Genomic DNA, 18,810 nt, shown 5'->3' on the forward strand with positions numbered 1-18,810 from the left:
GTGAATTTTTGAGCTCAGGGACAAGACTGACGTTTTTCTTAATGAGAAGACCATTTTCAACTACCATTATCAAACATTAAATAGCTTTGGAAATTAGCTTCCGCTGCAGACTTACTAACGGTTTTAAATCAATTTAACCTAAAAGTTGCCTACAAGGCAAAACAGCATCATATGTAAAACTTACACTGCAGGAAAGTCATTTCAGCAACAACTAATTTTCTGAATCACAATGTCAAGCTGCTTTATACACTCCCAGTGCTGTCAGAAACGGGATTTCCATTCCCACACAAATTTGTGACAGATACATTTTCCAAGCTCAAACTATAGTTCCAGAGTGTTTTTAGGCCTTGACGTAAGTGCAAAGGAAATTCCCACATTTCAAAATCCATCTAACTGTGTAACTGAGAAGTTTTCACCAACCTTCAACTGGAAGGGATTAACCTACCAGCTAGTGGCTAAAAGACAAATATCAAGAGGAAAATCTAATAGAATTCTACGAGCGCCTTCCAAGAGATGAATACACTCAAAATTATAGGCACATGAACTGATATCAATATTTGGCAGGACCTATGAGGGAAAAGACATTTTTCAAAGATGATACACATAAAATCTCATTACAGATCAGCATTAACAGATACATATTTTCAATACATTTTGATGACAGGGAACATTATCTTTGAACTCCAACTAAGTGAAACGTTATCTTTAAAAAGGGAATGTAATTCTTCTCAATAATAAGCCTACACTGCAGAAAAAACTGTATTTGATTTTGTTAAATTTTTACTTCATCAATAAAACATTTGTAGAAATTTATTTTCTCTCTTGTTATAGCTACATAGTATACCATAATCCCTACATAACATCCTCAATTTTGCTTCTTGGCCTGAAAATCATAAAATATCCACCTTTACAGAAAGAGTCTGTCAACCTCAGCTAGAAAATAATTTCTCACCATCAGTCCAGTGCCACCCCATAAACGACCTAATATAAGCTCATTCCATTAAGAGCACTTTAAAACTATATTTTTAAACGCATTTTAAAAAAATAATACATTTTTACAAAGAGATAATAAACAGTGATTAATATTTATTCACAAAGGGCTGTTTAAGGTAATTTCTTCATATTCCTATATCATCCCCACTAAGATAAAAGTGATGGGCTACGTAGCCAAAATGCAGGAACGTTATCATTCAATCAGCTTTCAGATATTTGTAGAGGAAGCGAAATTAACCTCTCAACAATAACACAAAGTGCAGTTGCTAAATACCAACCACATTGGTCAACATAACCGGTTTCTTAACATTTTCAGGAAATGTTCGAAACCCAATCGCTTTCTTCACACATGTGTCAAACCATTAGAAAAACATTCAAACAAATACAAAAGCCAGTACTTCCAAAATGAACTCTTAAGCAGAAAACAGCAAGAAAAGTGTTGCCCTGCTCACAAGGACCCAGGCTTGCTGGAGAATGCCTAAAATTTCAAGGAATTTCAAGTCCTTGAATTTATGAGGACACCTGCTCTTGCAACCAACAGGCAGGTGACCAGAATCGGGACCTTCCAGCTCACTTGACTCGGGGGACACGGAGAGGCCTCTCTCTTTCTCTTCATCTGTTGGTCTACCCGTCCCTTCTCCTCCTCTCATCTATCTCTGCCCACCAATCCACTTCTTTAATGGGCCACCACATCTTCTGCAGGATATCACTATGTCTTCCACCCCCAATACAATGCTTAGGGTTTGATGCACAGGGGATGGCTTCATACTGATACAGCTAGAAAGACGTTTGGGTTCCAGTATTGCCAAATTTTATTTAAGTAAGGTAAAGAAGATGAGTCAAAGCAAATTAAACATCTCCATATCTGTGATCTAACTATCTTAGGGAAGGAGAACTGCTGAGAAGTTCTTATTCTGATAGACAGGGGACAGATGCCAGCTCTAGGAGCTGGAAGAGGCAGGGCAGATCCTCACTCAAAGCTGGGGCGACTGCAGCAGACACTTGCCCATTTGGATGGTCATTTAACATCCAACTCAACACTGTGCAACCACCCCACAAAAATAAGCCAAATGACTGAAAGATGGAGACTCAGAAGCAGTAAAGGTGCTTAGAATAGCCATATCCATCTAAGGTGCCTAGAATGATCTACCCCAGTATCAAGGATGGGAGACAAGACAGAGAAGCTAGTTCCCATGTCTACATTTTCCTTTTTTATCCACACACCCAAATAACAGGCTTCCTTCCCTTTTTATAATATGTAAACTGGAGTTGAGACTCTAGAGTTAAGTACCATATGACAGAAGTATAGGGTGGCTCCAACTTGGTTTACAAGAGCTCCATAAATTAAATAAGTCCAGAAGCCACTCTAGAACTTGCCCCTCTCTGGTTTATACTCCATGTCCCACCTCTTCAACCATTTTCAAACCAACATCTTTACCTCCCCAATCCTGCTAACCCAAACTCACTTCAGTCAAAGGTCTGTCTCCTCCACATCCTCACTCAAATATCCAGCCCTAGGTGGAGAAAATCACATCATCACAAAACCAAACCAAAAGGCCCCATTATGACTGCTTGGTCTCAGGGAATTCAGTGCTACCGAGGGATGCTAAGTTTCCTTGGTCAACTCTACCTCTCCAAAGCCACTGTTTCAAACCTTCACCACTCTCCCCACACCTCCTACCTTACCACCTCATTCTGGGCAGATGATCAGGGTCCCTACTTTACAAAAGAGAAACAGTCACACAGAAACTGCTTTCAACTTTTGCCACAAAATCTACACACCACATGTACCTAACACCGTCCTCTCTTTCCTTGAATCAAAGAATCAAAGAAGGGCCCCTCCACCCGCCTAACCTGTGTTCCAGAGCCAATTTCCTCTGGTCTCCATGAAAAGTTGACTCTAGTAATCATCCCCTTTATTTCTTTACATCAACCACTCCCCTCCACTCAGTTCCTTAAAAAAACCAAACAAATAAACAAAAGAAAACTCCTTCCCTGAAAATCTCCTTGAAAGCATTACCTGTACTCACCATCTCCATCTCCCCTGCTTTACCCCACCCCACATTCGGTGCTCCCACCAAGGTCACCAGTGGCCTTAAATGAGACTTGGCAGTTCTGTTCCCACTCAACCAGCCACAGACATGGTTGACCACTCAGGTCTCATTGAGATGCTGTCCCCTTGGCTTCTGTGACAGCAGACTCTCTGGGTTTTCCTCCTACCTCATCACTGCTTCTTCTCCAGTAAAGAAGCCACATACAGACATAAAGATGAAGATATAAGAAAGCTACAACTAAGCACAAGAGATGAGTTTTTCAACACCTGGGTTGCACCACACCAAGGGTGACTCCACTAGTTCCAATCACCAACTCTCTTGTCTCACCTGCTGAAACAGGAACTCCTCTGCTTTAAGTCTCTCCATCATTTCCTGCTCCATCACAGCTAATTCTCTTTCCTGCTCCAACTGGGCCATTTCCTCTTGTCTCTAACATGGTTTAAAAAAAAAAAAAATCATCATGTGACTAATTACAGATAAAACAATCTGTAAAAACAATCTTAACAGCATCTTAATCTCCAACAGTAGGGAAAGGATTAAGCAAATTATAGTCTATCCATTTGGAAACTGTATAATAATTTGGGGAAATGTGTGTTTTATTTCAACAAAGAACACAAAATTAAAATTACACAGCAAATACAATCACAATTGTGTAAAAAAAAAAATCTCCAGGCAAATGTGTAGAAAAAAGACTAGAATACCTAAAAATACCTAAGAATCTAAATAGAGGTCTTCTTTATTTTCTTCTTTCTACTTTTTCATGTTATCTAAGTTTTGTAATAATAAACATACTATTTTTATAATAGAAAGAAATGATAATATTGAACTTTTTTTAAAAAGCAAAGAAGCTGGACCAATTATTTCACTCCTCTAATTTTATAAAAGAAGATCCACAATGGAACAGGATAGAAGGCCCAGAAATAAACCCAAGCACCTATGGTCAATTAATGGAGAAAAGACAGTCTCTTCAATAAGTGGTGCAGGGAAAACTGGACAGCTACGTGTAAAAGAATGAAATTAGAACATTCTCTAGCACCATACACAAAAATAAACTCAAAATGGATTAAAGCGCTAAATGTAAGACTGGATACTATAAAACTTATAGAGCAAAACATAGGCAGGACACTCTTTGACCTAAATCACAGCAATATCTTTTTTGGATCCATCTCCTAGAGTAATGGAAATAAAAACAAAAATAAACAAATGGGACCTGATTAAACTTAAAAACTTTTGCACAGCAAAGGAAGCCATAAACAAAAAGACAACCTATGGAATGGGAGAAAATATTTGCAAACGATGCAACCAACAGGGATTAATCTCCAAACTATACGAACAGCTCATATAGCTCAATATCAGAAAAACAAACAACCCAATCAAAAAATGGGCAGAAGATCTAAATAGGCATTTCTCCAAAGAAGACATACAGATGGCCAAAGGCACATGAAAAGATGCTCAGCATCACTAATTACTAGAGAAATGCAAATCAAAACTATGAGGTATCACCTCACACCAGTCAGAAAGTCTACAAATAATAAATGCTGGAGAAGGTGTGGAGGAAAGGGAACCCTCCTACACTGTTGGTGGGAATATAAATTGGTACAGTCACTATGGAGAACAGTGTGGAGGTTTCTTAAAAAAAACTAAAAATAGAGTGCATATGATCCTTCTATCCCACTCCTGGGCATATATCCGGAGAAAACTATAATTTGAAAAGCTACATGCACCCCAATGTTCACTGCAGCACTACTTAAAATAGCCAAGACATGGAAGCAACCTAAATGTCCACTGACAGATGAATGGATAAAGAAGATGTGGTACATATATACAATGGAATACTACTCAGCCATAAAAATGAATGAAATAATGCCATTTGTAGCAACATGGATGGACCTAGAGATTATCATATTAAGTGAAATAAGTCAGACAGAGAAAGACAAATATTATATGATATCAGTTTTATGTGGAATCTAAAAAATGATCCAAATGAAATTATTAACAAAACAGAAACAGACTCACAGACTTAGAAAACAAACTTACGGTTACCAAAAGGGAAAGGCTGGGAGGAGAGAGATAAATCAGGAATTTGGGAGTAACATATATACACTACTATATATAAAATAGATAAACAACAAGGACCTACTGTACAGTGCAGGGAACTATACTGAATATTTTGTAATAACCTATATGGAAAAAGAATCTGAAAAAAATATATGTGTGTGTGTGTGTGTGTGTGTGTGTATATATACACACACACACACACATATATATGCATAACTGATCACTTTGCTGTAGACCTGAAACTAACATAACATTGTAAATCAACTATACTTCAATAAAAAATAAATTAAAAAAAAAGAAGATCCATACTTACTTGTTGCTCCATGGTCACATTGTTCTTATAATTGTAAATCCACAATGCTAAGTATTCTATTGGATCCACTGGGCGCATCCTTGCCACTTCTGCAAGACCTTGAGTTAGACATGTCCCAAGATTCTTTTGAAGATATGCCGACTCCATTTCTAACTGCTAAATAAAAACCTCTAAAAGATGAACATTTTGCATTAGAGCAGGAAATTTTCAATGAAGGCACAATCGAAGTAGAGTTCAGTGAGGCCAACAAAGCATTACATCCTGTCACCAGTCATGGGCACCTGCCATCAGGGATGGCACAAGCAAGCTGGCTCCAGGACACTTCTAGCAGTGTCCAAAAAGCCTCCACAGAAGTCACTACAACTAAAATAGTTTCAAAAACCTGAAGGACCCTGGAGTCCAAGTGTCAGAAAAGGGTTACTGTCATTATTGATGGTGAAACGACTATATGGCAAGCGATGCATGTCTTACTAAATCCTTACAACATACCTGAACATGGTATCATTAGCCCCACTGTGCAGATGAGGTCGCCCAGGCCCAAAGAGCATACGTGAACAGCCCAGAATCACACAGGTGGTGTATGATGAAGAGGGATTCATACCCAACTCTTGATTCCAGAGTCATTACCCTAAGTGACTTACTGAGATGCTCCTCCCAAGCCATGAGAGTCGTTTCTAGAAAATATCACAATAGATCACCTCAAATTTTTTAAAAATCCAAGTATCTCAAGGCCAAAGAATAAAAAATTCAACCTTCAAAGAACAGCCTATGAAGCTCCTCATGCTTTGGCCCCAATTCTGTTTCCAGGCTCACCTCTCGATATAGTTTCTGCCTCTAACATGTTCTGGGCTCTAACTACACAGAACATCCTGCCATTCTGCTGCTCACACCTTGCATGTTTCCATCTCCATGACTTTGCACATGATGGCCCCCTCACTCTCAGCTTGGAAAATATCTCCTCATTTGCAAGGTATCAATCATCTCCAATTCCTCACTGCTGTGGCTAATACAACCGTCTCCCAGGCAACACAAAGACGTTCCTCCTTCCCCAAGCAGCTCACACAGTACTTTTCACACTATCTGAGCATTATTTGTGTATGCATATGTCTGTCCTCCTGCTAGAGGACAAACTTCTCTAGCTCCTCAAAAAGTGTGTTTCAATCACAGCGTGGACACAGCTTGCTCTCCATGGTGGCAAGTGAATGAGTTTCTCCACTCTCTCAGTAATGTCCCAGTTTATTTACAAATATGGACAGGAATCTCAGATCAGACAGAGAGAGAGAGATGGAAGGGAGGGAGGGAGAGAGGGAGAGAGGGAGGGAGGGAGGGAGGGAGAGAGAGAGAGTGAGAGAGAGAGAGAGAGAGAGAGAGAAGGAAATGCAGTAACTACTCTATTTAAGGTGCTTTGAAAAAACTGATCACCTTCGAATTACCCTTATGGAATCCAGACTACTCTGAGAATCTGATGAAATGTACTCATTATTCAACAAATATATATTGAGTACCTTACATGTCAGGCATGAGCAATTATAGGGGACAGACTGCCAGTGTCTAGACCTGTCCCTGGACAAATCCACCTAACATTCTGCACAAAGTTTCAGAAACAATGACCTCCTGAGTTTCATCCATAGACCCCAATACTACTCTCTCTCATATGATGGTGGTAGAGTACAAAACGGCAGAACCCCATGCAGAAAAATTTGTAAATATCTAGAAAATTACGTATGTATTTACCCTTTGACTGATCAATCTCACTCCTGGGATCCTATCTTGCAAAAATATGCAATGATATATGCACAGGGTTGTTTTGCACTATTACTAAGGAGAGCCAAATTGGGACCCCCATCCAAATGTTCATCATTAAAGGATTAATGAGATACAGCTACACAATGAATTATTGTGCAGATAAAAAGAGAATGAGGAAGATCTCCAAAATTGGGAGTGATCTCTAGAACACAATGTGAAGTGAAAAAAAGCAAGCTGAAGAACTTGTGTATAGTCTTTTGTATTAGCAACAGCAGTGGGGAAAGGAATGTGTATGTGTGTATACATAAATTTAGTCATAAAAGCAAACTAAAAACTGACACAAACGAACCTAATTCCTTATCAAGCTGTGTGCCTTAACCACACAGAGAAAAGAATTATTACAACTGAGTATGGAACACGGTATCCTCATCGTACTAATTCAATGGGATAATACTCTAAAGACAAATCTCAATGTCATTTGAAATAGTAACAATTAAAAAGGGAACAGGTTCCTGCTGTTAATCCAGAAAGATAACAAACACATGGGAAGGGTACCGTGGTCCGTAAGGAGAAACCTCCCAAGTAGGATTGGTCTCAAACCTACGCAGGCTGCATCTCGTTAACAGCGGAACCCAGATGAAACTCGTTACCTCGCTTGGTTTGTTTCCTGCCCATGAAACAGCGACAATACCCATCTCAAAAGCCTGTTGTAAGGAATATTATTTTTCATACACAGCAACAGGCTTCTTGGCTCATACATAAGAAACCCCTTCCCACAGAAACAGCTGCCTCAAGCCTGGAGAAGCTGTCAGAAGAAATAGAAGGCGGTTCCTCGCTCATGCTTGGGAGAAAGCCGGCCGAGTACCAAAGGAAGGGATCAGGTAGGGCTGCCAGTTTTGCAAATAAAAATACAGGATGCCCAGTTAAATTTAAATTTCAGATAAACAATGACTAATTTTGTATTATACTATATTTGTGCTAAAAAGCACAAAGTCTGTGAAATTCAGATTTAACTGGGTACGCCTAATTTTATCTGGCAACCCTGGATTCCGAGCGCTTCGGCTGGTTTTCCATCCCGGGTCGGCGGAAGGGTGCCCGCCTCCCCTGCCCCTCCCAAATGGCGCGTCGCCGCTCACCACCGAGGAGGAGGACCCAGCCGCAGAGGTGCCCACGGAGTCCGGCGCTGAGCTAACCCTCTCTCGCCTCTGGAGCCTGGACGTCGCCTGAGCCCTACACCACTCGCAAGGTCCAACGGTCAAAACCGCCTCCGTCCGCCGGAAGCCAGCCCAGCACCGGAAGCCGTTCTTCCAAGACGGCGCCTGCGTTCTAAACGCAGGCGGCTGACGCATGCGCCTACCTACCCGCTAGTCGCGTCCCGTCGCTAGGCAACGAGCGTGCGCGCTCCAGGTGCGGGAGACGGCCGGGGGCAGAGAGGAAGGGGCGCCCGCGGAGAGCTGAGCGGACTGCGCCCGGCGGGGATCGGGGGCGGGGGGGCGCGCGGACAGGGGTTGATCGGAGGCGGGGTCCGGAAGAGGATGTGCTGCAAAGAGCAGAGGCGGGCGGAGCGGGGCGGGGTAGGACGAGCAGTTGAGAGCGGGGGCGCGCGAGGTGTGCAAGGTGCAGGATGGAGAGCAGGGGGCACCTGGGTAGGTGAACAGGGACGTGCAACCTAGAGGCTGTGAGGACGGGCTGCCGAAAAGGGGAATCGAGCGAGCGGGGCCGGCAGGTGGGCGCATACTGGGAGAGAGAAAGGGCAGAGACTACCTATAGGTGAAGCCCCACAGCCTTACGCCAGAGAAGACTAGCTACCTGAGCAGCCTGGTATTTTCCCAGCTTAGCACCTTTGCATTTGCTGGTGACTTCTGCCTGGTTCCTGTCCACTGAAAAAAATCGCACATCTGAGAGCTGTGAGTTCAGTTTTATTTGGGGACTTAACTGAGGACTCTAGCCCTGGAGACAGCTGCTCTGACAACTCTGAGAAACTGCTTCTGCTTGGAAGAGGTAAGGGGGGAGGTCAGCATGTATGTGATTTTTGGAGAAGGAATACCTGCAGTCAAACATATCTAGGTAAAAGGTCACTGCTAGCCACCAGGCACAGATAGCTTAATTATTTTAGTGCTTTTCTAAGTATGTGAAATGGAAGAAATTGGGTTTATAAAATTTTCTCCTGGAAATTTCTATTTGAAGGTCTGTTCTGTCAATTTTCCCAGAGAGCAGAGTTCCACATTCCTGATCTCCACCCTGAACTCCTTCCAGGGTGTGTTAGTGAGTCAACAACTGCAGTGGCTAATGACTTGAGCCTGGTGTAGCCAGCTGGCTGGGGACATTCTTTAGTTGGCATTCCTTTCAGAACAAGCACAGGTACCCCCACCTCCAGGAAGCCTTCTAGCCTTTGCCATTTGCGGTCTTCCCTGGGCTAGTGGTTTGTGCACAGTCCTCAACTAGCATTTCCCATGGTCTGTTTCAATTTATGTGGGGCAGTGCTGGGCAGGAGATGCCTCGTTAACCATTAGTTGAGGTACTTAGTAAGTGCCAGTGTGGGCACTGACAAATGGAAGGGAGCATGAGCTCTTGCCTGGGCCCGGAAACATCAGAGCCCTCACTGCTTAAGTCAAGAAATATTTGCTGAGCAAGTACTGAGTGCCCAGCACTAAGGATGTGGTGTGAACAAAGACAATCCCTATACTTAGCACCCCGCTTACTGAATGCAGGGCCATGAGCAAGGAGGTCCAGTATAAGCAGACCCTCAGAGGAGCCCTGGGAAACTGAAAAATAGCCCCCTCCTCACTGGTGAGTGTGGCTTGATTTGGTGGGGAGTGGGCTATAAAATGCACCCCTTTGGTTCCTCCCTCTCCAGGCTTCACATGGTGGCTGTTTTTTTCTGGCTCTGCTGTTTTCACATCAAGTCTTAGTGACGGTCAGGTCAGTGTATTTTGTTGAGACCAGTGTTGAAAATGTGCAGATGCTCTCTCCAGAAAGGGTTTGCCACACCTACTGCAGTGTGGCAGCCACCAAGGACCAGGCAGTGAAGACGCTTCCTAGGAATGCAGAGTTGGTGATTCCGCCCTCTGGGAAGGGCAGTTCTACTGTGATAAAGGCAGAGGACATCTGTAACTGTGGGTCACCTGGGGATTTTGTTAAAATGCAGACTCTCAATCTGTAAGTCTGAGGTGGGACCTGAGAATCTGCATTTCAACAACCTCCAGTTGAAGCAGTGCTGCTGACAGTGGACCACACTTTGAGTAGAAGGGGTGTGGAAGACAGTTTATTCAGGTGCATTGGTTCAGGTGGGCCCCAGATTGGCAGAAGGAGCCACCACACATCCCATCCCCACCCTCCACCATTACCCCAAACGTAGTGACTTTAAACACTCATTTATGATCTTACAGTTTTTGAAGTTTGAAATCGAAGATGAATCTTACAGGGCTAAAACCAAAGTATCAGCAGGGCTGGCTCCTTCTGGAGGCTTTAGGAGAGAATCTATTTCCTTACCTTTTCCAGCTTCTAGAGGCTACCCACACTCCTTGGCTCGTGGCCCTGAATCACATCACCTTTTCTCCCCCTGCTTCCATCACCACATCTCCTTCTACCCTGTCTGACTTTACTGTGTCCCTCTTATAAAGACCCCTGGGATTACATTGTGCCTACCCGGATAATCCAGTAAAATTTCCCCCAAGCAAAATGCTTAATTTAATCACATCTGCAAAGTCCCCTTTGCCATATAAGGTAACATATTTCATAGGTTCCAGGTATTAGGATGTGGACACTTTGGAAAGTCATTATTCAGCCCTACCACACTGTGTATTTTCTAAGGACAAGGACATTTTCTTACTTACTCATATTTCAATTACCAAAACCAGGAATTTTACCCCTGATACAATTCTATTATGTAATCTACAATTCACATTCGGTATTTCCAACAACGTCCTTTACAGAATTCTATTTTCTGGTCCAGATCCAACCCAGGATCATGTGTTGCATGTAGTTGTGATGGCTGTTTAGGCTCCTCTGATCTGGACTGGGACCTCATCTTTTTTTATTTTTATTATTATTTTTTTAATATTTTGGCCACACCGCACAGCTTGCAGATCTCAGTTCCCCGACCAGGGATCAAACCCAGGCCACAGCAGGGACAGCACAGCACCGACTACTAACCACTAGGCCACCAGGGAACTCCTGGCCTCATCTTTTTCTGTCTTTCATGATCTTGACATTTTTAAGAGTACAGGCCAGTTGTAGACTGTCTCTCAGTTTGGCTTTGTTTGATGTTTCCTCAATCAGATTCTAGTTTTGCATTTGGAGCAGGAATCTACAGAAATGTATTATGTCCTTCTAAGCAGTGCATTGCATCAGGAGACACATGATGTTATTTTGTCCCTTTACTGGTGATGCTTACTTTGATCAATTGGTTAACGTTGTGTCGGCCAGGTTTCACCACTGTAAAGTTTCCATGTTTACTTTGGAATTGATCCATAATTTGTGGGGAGAAACTTTGAGAATATATATAAATATCCTATTCCTTGTCAAATATTCACCAAGTTTTAGTGCTCATTGATAGCTGCTTCAGTTATATTATGATGGTTTCAAAATGTTTCTTTAACTGCATTATTCTTTCCACATTTATTAGTTGGCATTCTACTTTAAGAAAGAACTTACCTGCTCTCCCATTCACTTGTTTATTCCTACATGGACTCATGGATTCTTATTTTATTCAATTGGTTATAATCCATTACAGTCATTATTAATTCTGGTGGCCAAATTGCACCAGGTTTGGCTAGTAGCAGCCCCTTCAAGCTGGCTCCTGTGTCCCCAACCATTTTATTTTTTAGCATTTCCTTTCTGGGACAACAAAACATTCCAGGGTTATTAGACATTTCCTGCCCTGATCTTGGAATTAGTCATTTCTCCAAGGAACCTTGATTCTTTTTAAGTGGTGAAGCCTATTTAAAAGCAAATTCTAATGGAATTTTACTCAGCCATAAAAGAATGAAATTGAGTTATTTGCAGTGAGGTGGATGGACCTAGAGACCGTCATACAGAGTGAAGTAAGTCAGAAAGAGAAAAACAAATACCGTATGCTAACACACATATATGGAATCTAAAAAAAAAAAAAGGTTCTGAAGAACCTAGGTGCAGGACAGGAATAAAGACGCAGATGTAGAGAATGGACTTGAGGACACGGGGAGGGGGAAGGGTAAGCTGGGATGAAGTGAGAGAGTGGCATGGACATATATACACTACCAAACGTAAAATAGATAGCTTGTGGGAAGCAGCCGCATAGCACAGGGAGATCAGCTCGTGCTTTGTGACCACCTGGAGGGGTGGGATAGGGAGGGTGGGAGGGAGACGTAAGAGGGAGGAGATATGGGGATATATGTATATGTATAGCTGATTCACTTTGTTATACAGCAGAAAGTAACACACCATTGTAAAGCAATTATACTCCAATAAAGATGTTAAAAATAAATAAATAAAAGCAAGTTCTGTGGGGAAGGGATGGATTGGGAATTTGGGGTTAGCAGATGCAAACTGTTATATATAGAATGGATAAACAACAAGGTCCTACTGTATAGCACAGGGAACTATATTCAATATCCTGTGATAAACCATAATGGAAAAGAACATAAAGAAGAATACATATATATGTATAACTGAATCACTTTGCCATACATCAGAAATTAACACAACATTGTAAATCAACTATGCCTCAATTTTTTTAAAAAAGCAAATTCTGTGTGTTCGTTGCTACTGAGGTGTTTTTGCTTCTAGGCGTTTGCAGTGGAAGGAGCTGGGAATTTTTTTTTCTGTATTCGTATCTATCTATCTACTTATCTTTCCCTTCTTAAACTGAAAAATGCCTCCAGAAAATGTTAGGAATTGATCTAAGCCTTTATTATTCACTTTATTATTAGCTCTTTTGGAGTTAAAATATGTCAGCTTCAGGAACATAGAGATGTTCAGGCATAGGCTGGGTGCTAGGCCATTTCATGTCACAATCTTCCACTGTAACAGCTAATATTTATTAAACATGTACTGCACGCCAGGCTATGTGCTTCACATGGATTTATTATCTCTTTTAATCCTCACAGTTATGAGATACATATTTTTGTTATTCTGTTCCACAGATCAGGAAACTGAGGCTCAGAGAGACTTAGTAAGTTGCTGAAGATCACACAGCTAATAAAAAGCAGAGCCAGGACTGGAACTTGGTCTGTCTGATCTCAAATTCTACATTCCTACTGCTACACTACACCTCCACTCCTAACTTATGGTTTAACTCAGGCTTCATTCCCTCCAATTCTTGACATCTGATTAAGAGTAAATCCAGGGGCTCAACTCAACCTAAAGTAGTTTCTTGCTTAAGCAATAGAAAATGGAATATTTTCTAGCTACAGTGCTGGGCATTCTCCGTCCCTCTCCTCCTCAGGGCTTCTCAATGGTCCGTTGTGAAATAGATAAGCCTGTCTTATCTATGTCACAGATGACTGTAGCTCCCAACCTCACAATAGTGCAGCTTGCTGGGTGCTCAGAGCCCCTCCTGGGCCCTCCTGCCTGCTCAGTTATTTCCTCCCTAGTCAAGGGTAGAGTCGTGTAGTGGAGGCCTTAGCCTCTTTTAAGTACCAATCCACCAAGCTCCTCTCAGGCCTGATGAGCCCCGGGACCTATTTACTGACCTGGGAGAGCTGGAGAGCTTTAGAAAAATGTCCATTTGAATGTAAGAGCTATTGGCAAGTACTTATGTATTTATTGGTTCTTTGGGGAAGGATGGGCTCCAGAAACATCTCATATTTGTCCTGAAATGAACCTGCGTTGGTTAGAATGTGTCTATTTTTTATGTCCAGTTAGATTTGTGAAATAGTGTGACCCTGCTTGACGTTTTCCAAACCCACCAGGATGGAAACCGAATACCTGAAGAGGTGCTTTGGAAATTGCCTGGCTCAGGCGCTGGCAGAAGTGGCAAAGGTTCAGCCCAGTGACCCCATAGAGTACCTGGCTCACTGGCTTTATCATTACAAGAAAACGGCAATGGCAAAAGAAAAGGTGTGTGTGCGCACAGGGTCGACTTGGGGAGGGCTTTCAGCTTTCCCAGAGGAATTTGAAATCCAAGGCACCACGCTGGAGCTGGCCTGGGGAGTGTCATGGTTTATTCCACTTTTGAGGATGGCTTAGGCCCAGATATCCCTGAAGTATAGGGAGTCGGGGGGCTGAAGAGAGAATCCAACTCAGAGGAGTTTTGGGGTTGGTGGGTTTGGAGATACTAGCAGGTTGAAGCTAGTTAGTTACAGGAGCAAAGTCAGGAGGGCTCAAGGGCCCGGGGCCTGTCCTGGGAGGGTCCCTGCTTCCGAGGACTGACCTTATTCTACTCTGTCATATCGCCCCAGGATAGGCAAGAGAAGATCCAGCTGCAAGAAGAATATGAAAATAGCCTCAAAGAAACCAGAGTGACAGAAACGCTGATGCAAGAAGAGTGTGAGATTCAACAGAAGTGTGAAAAGTGTCATCCCGTGGTGGGTACCAGGAAACCTGCAAGACAGCTCAACCATAGTGCACAGTGCACTGAGGCTCCCAAAACCTACTTTTTCCTCCATATTCATATGTTTGTATGTAAATCAATCTTATTGACAATCCTTGTCAATAAAATCCTTGTAATGAATAAAGAAGATGCTTAAAGGCAATTCCACTTACGATGTCAGGGAATAAATTACATGTTACTGGTTTAAGAAATCAGATTTTAAGAAAAATCTAATGTGTCACTTGGAACATATATTTCTATACAAGATCCTTTGAATCCTTTTCAAAAATTACTCAATATTTTTCAGAAACAAATATGGTTTCTAGTATATACTTCAGGTATATTATTTAATTTATTATATACTATTTACTTAAATATTTAATTTAATATATGCTGTTTATTTATGTATCAAGCCACAGATGTCTCCTCTGTGTTGCTCTAATAGCGGTCATTCACTTATTGAACTTGATATCTGGCATCTTTTTAACTATCACTCTGTCCTGTGCATGAAAATCTTTAATGTAGTCCTATACAATTTACTAGCTTTTGCTAGTTTCAAAGCCAACTTTGATGAAGACATGAAAATATTAAGCTTATGTACATTTATATCAATATTCTCAGATTTCCTCATAATAGATTTATATTTTTAAGTCTGGATGTTTTATAAATAAATCAAAAGAAAGATAGTTTCCTACTACAGTCTGAAAATAGTAGTGTAACGAACTCTCCCTCAGGAACAGTTCATTCTTGGAACAGTTGTTGGGAGATGATAGAATTGAGATCATTAAGCAAAAGTTGTCATCGTCACCTTGCTGCTCACTCTAATCCTTTTCTAACACCATGCTTCACTGTTAATAGAAATATAAATATATAAGGCAGGGAAAGACTCCCAAAACTCTACCCTGGTTTTATGATGCCTTTATTAAAGAACACTTTGTTCACATCAACCTTTTTAATTGTCCCTTTGTGTTACACTCAGGAGATTTTATACCCTGAAGCAGTATTTCTTAGCAAGATTCGGATGAGTAAAAGGTTTGCTCTTCTTTTGCCAAGTGTGAGACAATCAGCGATTGTAAGGGAACTTGAGAAATGAGAGCCGGCCTGATGCCCACTATGTGCAAGTTCTCAGCTTTAGGAGAGAGTTCATGGGCAAATTGTGGTTATGGAAATCGATTCCCTTTGTTAGAAGGAAATAAAGGGAACCCGACAGTGATGTAAAACAAAGCTTATTGCTTACTGGCAAGGGAGAGCCATATCTTCCAAGAGCAAGTTGCTCTCCTAGTATAAACTGCAAGAGCTAGATAAAGGGCAAAGAGGTGGAGGTACATCAAATAAGATGAGATTCTAACTTCTGGTTTCTTGTTGGCTCAAGGTGAATAGCAAATTATTCCTTGCTACTGTCATCTTTAGATTTCATCACCAGAGCTTTAAAACTTATCTGAAATAGCCCCAGGATAGGTTGCATAGGATTTCAGCAGGCCTGCTGATTTAGCTGATGGGCTTTTACGCCTATACTAAAAGCTTTGCAAGATTTTCCTTAATATCTTAAAACCATCATTGCTTTTAGTACCCCAGATTGAATACTGCTGGTCCGGTGGATGTGTCCAAAGGGGAGTAGAAACAGCACTATGTGTGGTAGAGATCATACCTAATTATGGGAATCAAGAAGGGACTCACAGAGGAGATAACATTTGAGTCAGACCTAGAAGAAAGCTGGCAGAAGTTGCCCTTGTAGTGATTTCTCTTCATTAAGCAGAGGCAGCTTTGAGTAAGTAAACCATTATTCTGTTTCTAAGTCTGAAAGCAATCCCTTTGATATAAAGATCTGGGCCATACAGGTGTTTTAGAAATAAATTTTTATGGAAACTACATAGATTTGCTGCATAGATTCATAGCACTTTGGAGTTAGAAGGTCTTAGAGATCATGTGGGCAAGTACTCCACAGACCTCGCTGCAGTGACCCACAGGGTCCACTGTTGAGTGGAAAATGGACAAAGATGGGGTAGAGATGGCCCGTAGAGCTCAAGCTCCAATCTTCCTACCTCACCAGGGACTGCAGTTACATGGATACTTGATATCATCTCATAGGTCACTGAGACTGCATTCATTTTTTCCATCTTTTTTCCTCTGTGCTCCGGTTTGGATACTTTCCATTGACCTGTCTTCAAGTTAACTAATCCGTTCTCCTGCGATGTCCAATCCTATTTAGGAATTCAATGAATTTTTTTCATTTCAGATATTTTCTCAATTCTAGAATTTGTCTGGTTCCTTTCTATGATTTCCATTTTCTCTGCTGATATACCCTATCTTTTCACTCATTATGGCCATTTTTCTCCTTTCAATTTTTTTTTAATAGATTTATTTATTTATTTATGGGTAAGTTGGGTCTTTGTTGCTGTGTGCGGGCTTTCTCTAGTTGCAGAGAGCGGGGGCTACTCTTCATTGCGGTGCGCGGACTCTAGGCACGCCGGCTTCAGTAGTTGTGGCTCGCGGGCTCTAGAGTGCAGACTCAGTCGTTGTGGTGCACGGGCTTAGTTGCCCCACGGCATGTGGGATCTTCCCAGACGAGGGCTACGAACCCGTGTTCCCTGCATTGGCAGGTGGACTCCCAAACACTGCGCCACAAGGGAAGCCCTCTCCTTTCAATTTTAAAAAATATTTATAATCACTGTTTTAAGTTCTTGTCTGCCAGTCTCATCGTCTTTGTCATTTTGAGGTCTCTTTCTATTAAATACTTTTTCTCTGGATTATGGTTCACATTTTCCTACTTCTTCACATGTCTAGTAATTATTACTTGTATGCTAAACATTGTAGATGATACTTTATGGGGCATCTAGCTTGTGTAGTGTTCCTTTAAAAGGTGTTGAATTTTGTTCTGTCAGGCAGTTACATTATTGATGAGTTATCTTGATCCAATTAGATTTGTTTCATGCTTTGCTGGATTAGGTCTTTTTCAGTTTTGTTCAGTCTTGGGCATGAAAATGGCAATATTGTATTCTTGCCATGCCCAGTATGTTTAGTCTCTGCTAATGACTGTTTTCTCTTCTGTTTTCTATTTAGCCACTGATATCTGTAGCGAGTTCCACAAAGAAGACCGTGTTCATGCAGGAGAACACAAAACCCCTTGAGAAGGAAGCCTTGAAGCAGGAATCCCTGCCAGGAACTTGCAGTATGATTCCAGGAATGCCTCAACAGATTCCTTCTTCAGAGCCATCTGTCCAGGTTGACTGGAACATTGAAACTTCACAAGACATAAATTACCAGGCTTTTTAGCATGAAATTGCTCCTGAAATGCATCCTAGCTCCACATCTCCTCCCTGGGTTATAGAAGGTGGATGATTCTAGTGATGCTTCTCTCAAAGCTGCAAGCTGAGAAAACGGCCAGCTAGAAGAGCTCTTACTTGAAGATGATTAACTATGTGGATTAAACCAAGATATGAGAGGCTGTGGAAGGAGATGTCTGCAGGGACTCTCCAGCCCAAGTCCTGTCCTGACAGCCATGAAAACCCCTTAATCATGTGAAGATTTGAACTACTTATAGGATAAAATAACTCATAATAAGGATTTAAAATAAGTAACCAGGGCCTCCCTGGTGGCGCAGTGGTTAAGAATCCTCCTGCCAATGCGGGGGACATGGGTTCAAGCCCTGGTCCAGGAAGATCCCACATGCGTGGAGCAACTAAGCCTGTGCGCCACAACTACTGAGCCTGCGCTCTAGAGCCCGTGTGTCACAACTGCTGAGCCCACATGCCACAGCTACTGAAGCCCGTGTGCCAAGAGCCCATCCTCTGCAACAAGAGAAGCCACGACAATGAGAAGCCCGCGCACCGCAACGAAGAGTAGCTCCCATTCGCCACAACTAGAGAAAGCCCACGCGCAGCAATGAAGACCCAACACAGCCTAACTAAATAAATAAAATACAGTTATTAAAAAAATAATAATAAGGAACCAAACTGATGAGACTTTTTCCTTTTGCTTTATCTTTTTTTTTTTTGGAGACTAGACAGTGAAAACACATCCATCTCATGTGTTCATATCTTAACTCTAGCTGAATTTTGCAATCAGGTCTCTTGGAGTGTTTATACATGTCCTTATTTTTGAAACAGCTCCAGTGACAGTAAAAGTTAGGAGTT

General features: G+C 41.9%; 2 protein-coding genes across 6 annotated transcripts in view; one reads left to right on the forward strand and one right to left on the reverse strand.

Annotated features, from left to right (window-relative positions):
• Positions 1–8,446, reverse strand: part of LOC132507446 (S-adenosylmethionine synthase) — an 81,159-nt gene extending 72,713 nt beyond the window's left edge. For all 5 annotated transcript variants that reach the window (XR_009536196.1, XM_060126856.1, XM_060126857.1 and 2 more), the window contains exons 1-3: positions 8,301–8,446; positions 5,419–5,588; positions 3,375–3,476 (exon numbers count right to left, since the gene is read on the reverse strand). Coding sequence is in view for 4 of the 5 variants with exons in the window: in XM_060126856.1 (XP_059982839.1) it covers positions 3,375–3,476; positions 5,419–5,565 (249 nt within the window). In the remaining variant the exon portion in view is untranslated. The remainder of the gene's footprint in view (positions 1–3,374; positions 3,477–5,418; positions 5,589–8,300) is intronic.
• Positions 8,447–8,697: 251 nt separating this feature from the next.
• DYDC2 (DPY30 domain containing 2) lies at positions 8,698–18,571 on the forward strand. Its single transcript, XM_060126143.1, has 4 exons — positions 8,698–9,165; positions 14,011–14,205; positions 14,547–14,672; positions 17,738–18,571. Exons 2-4 carry the CDS (start codon positions 14,059–14,061, stop codon positions 17,948–17,950), a joined length of 486 nt encoding a protein of 161 aa, XP_059982126.1. The 5' UTR covers positions 8,698–9,165; positions 14,011–14,058; the 3' UTR covers positions 17,951–18,571.
• Positions 18,572–18,810: the final 239 nt, after the last annotated feature.

The sequence above is a fragment of the Lagenorhynchus albirostris genome, chromosome 16 (assembly GCF_949774975.1).
Source record: "Lagenorhynchus albirostris chromosome 16, mLagAlb1.1, whole genome shotgun sequence".
Classification (NCBI taxonomy): domain Eukaryota; kingdom Metazoa; phylum Chordata; class Mammalia; order Artiodactyla; family Delphinidae; genus Lagenorhynchus; species Lagenorhynchus albirostris.

What these genes read in the sequence shown, in the direction of transcription:
- DYDC2 (XM_060126143.1), top strand. Translation starts at nt 14,059, where the DNA reads ATGGAAACCGAATACCTGAAGAGGTGCTTTGGAAATTGCCTGGCTCAG. An exon ending in CGGCAATGGCAAAAGAAAAG is followed by an intron (nt 14,206 to 14,546) that starts GTGTGTGTGCGC and finishes ATATCGCCCCAG; the next exon opens with GATAGGCAAGAGAAGATCCA. An exon ending in GTGAAAAGTGTCATCCCGTG is followed by an intron (nt 14,673 to 17,737) that starts GTGGGTACCAGG and finishes TTTTCTATTTAG; the next exon opens with CCACTGATATCTGTAGCGAG.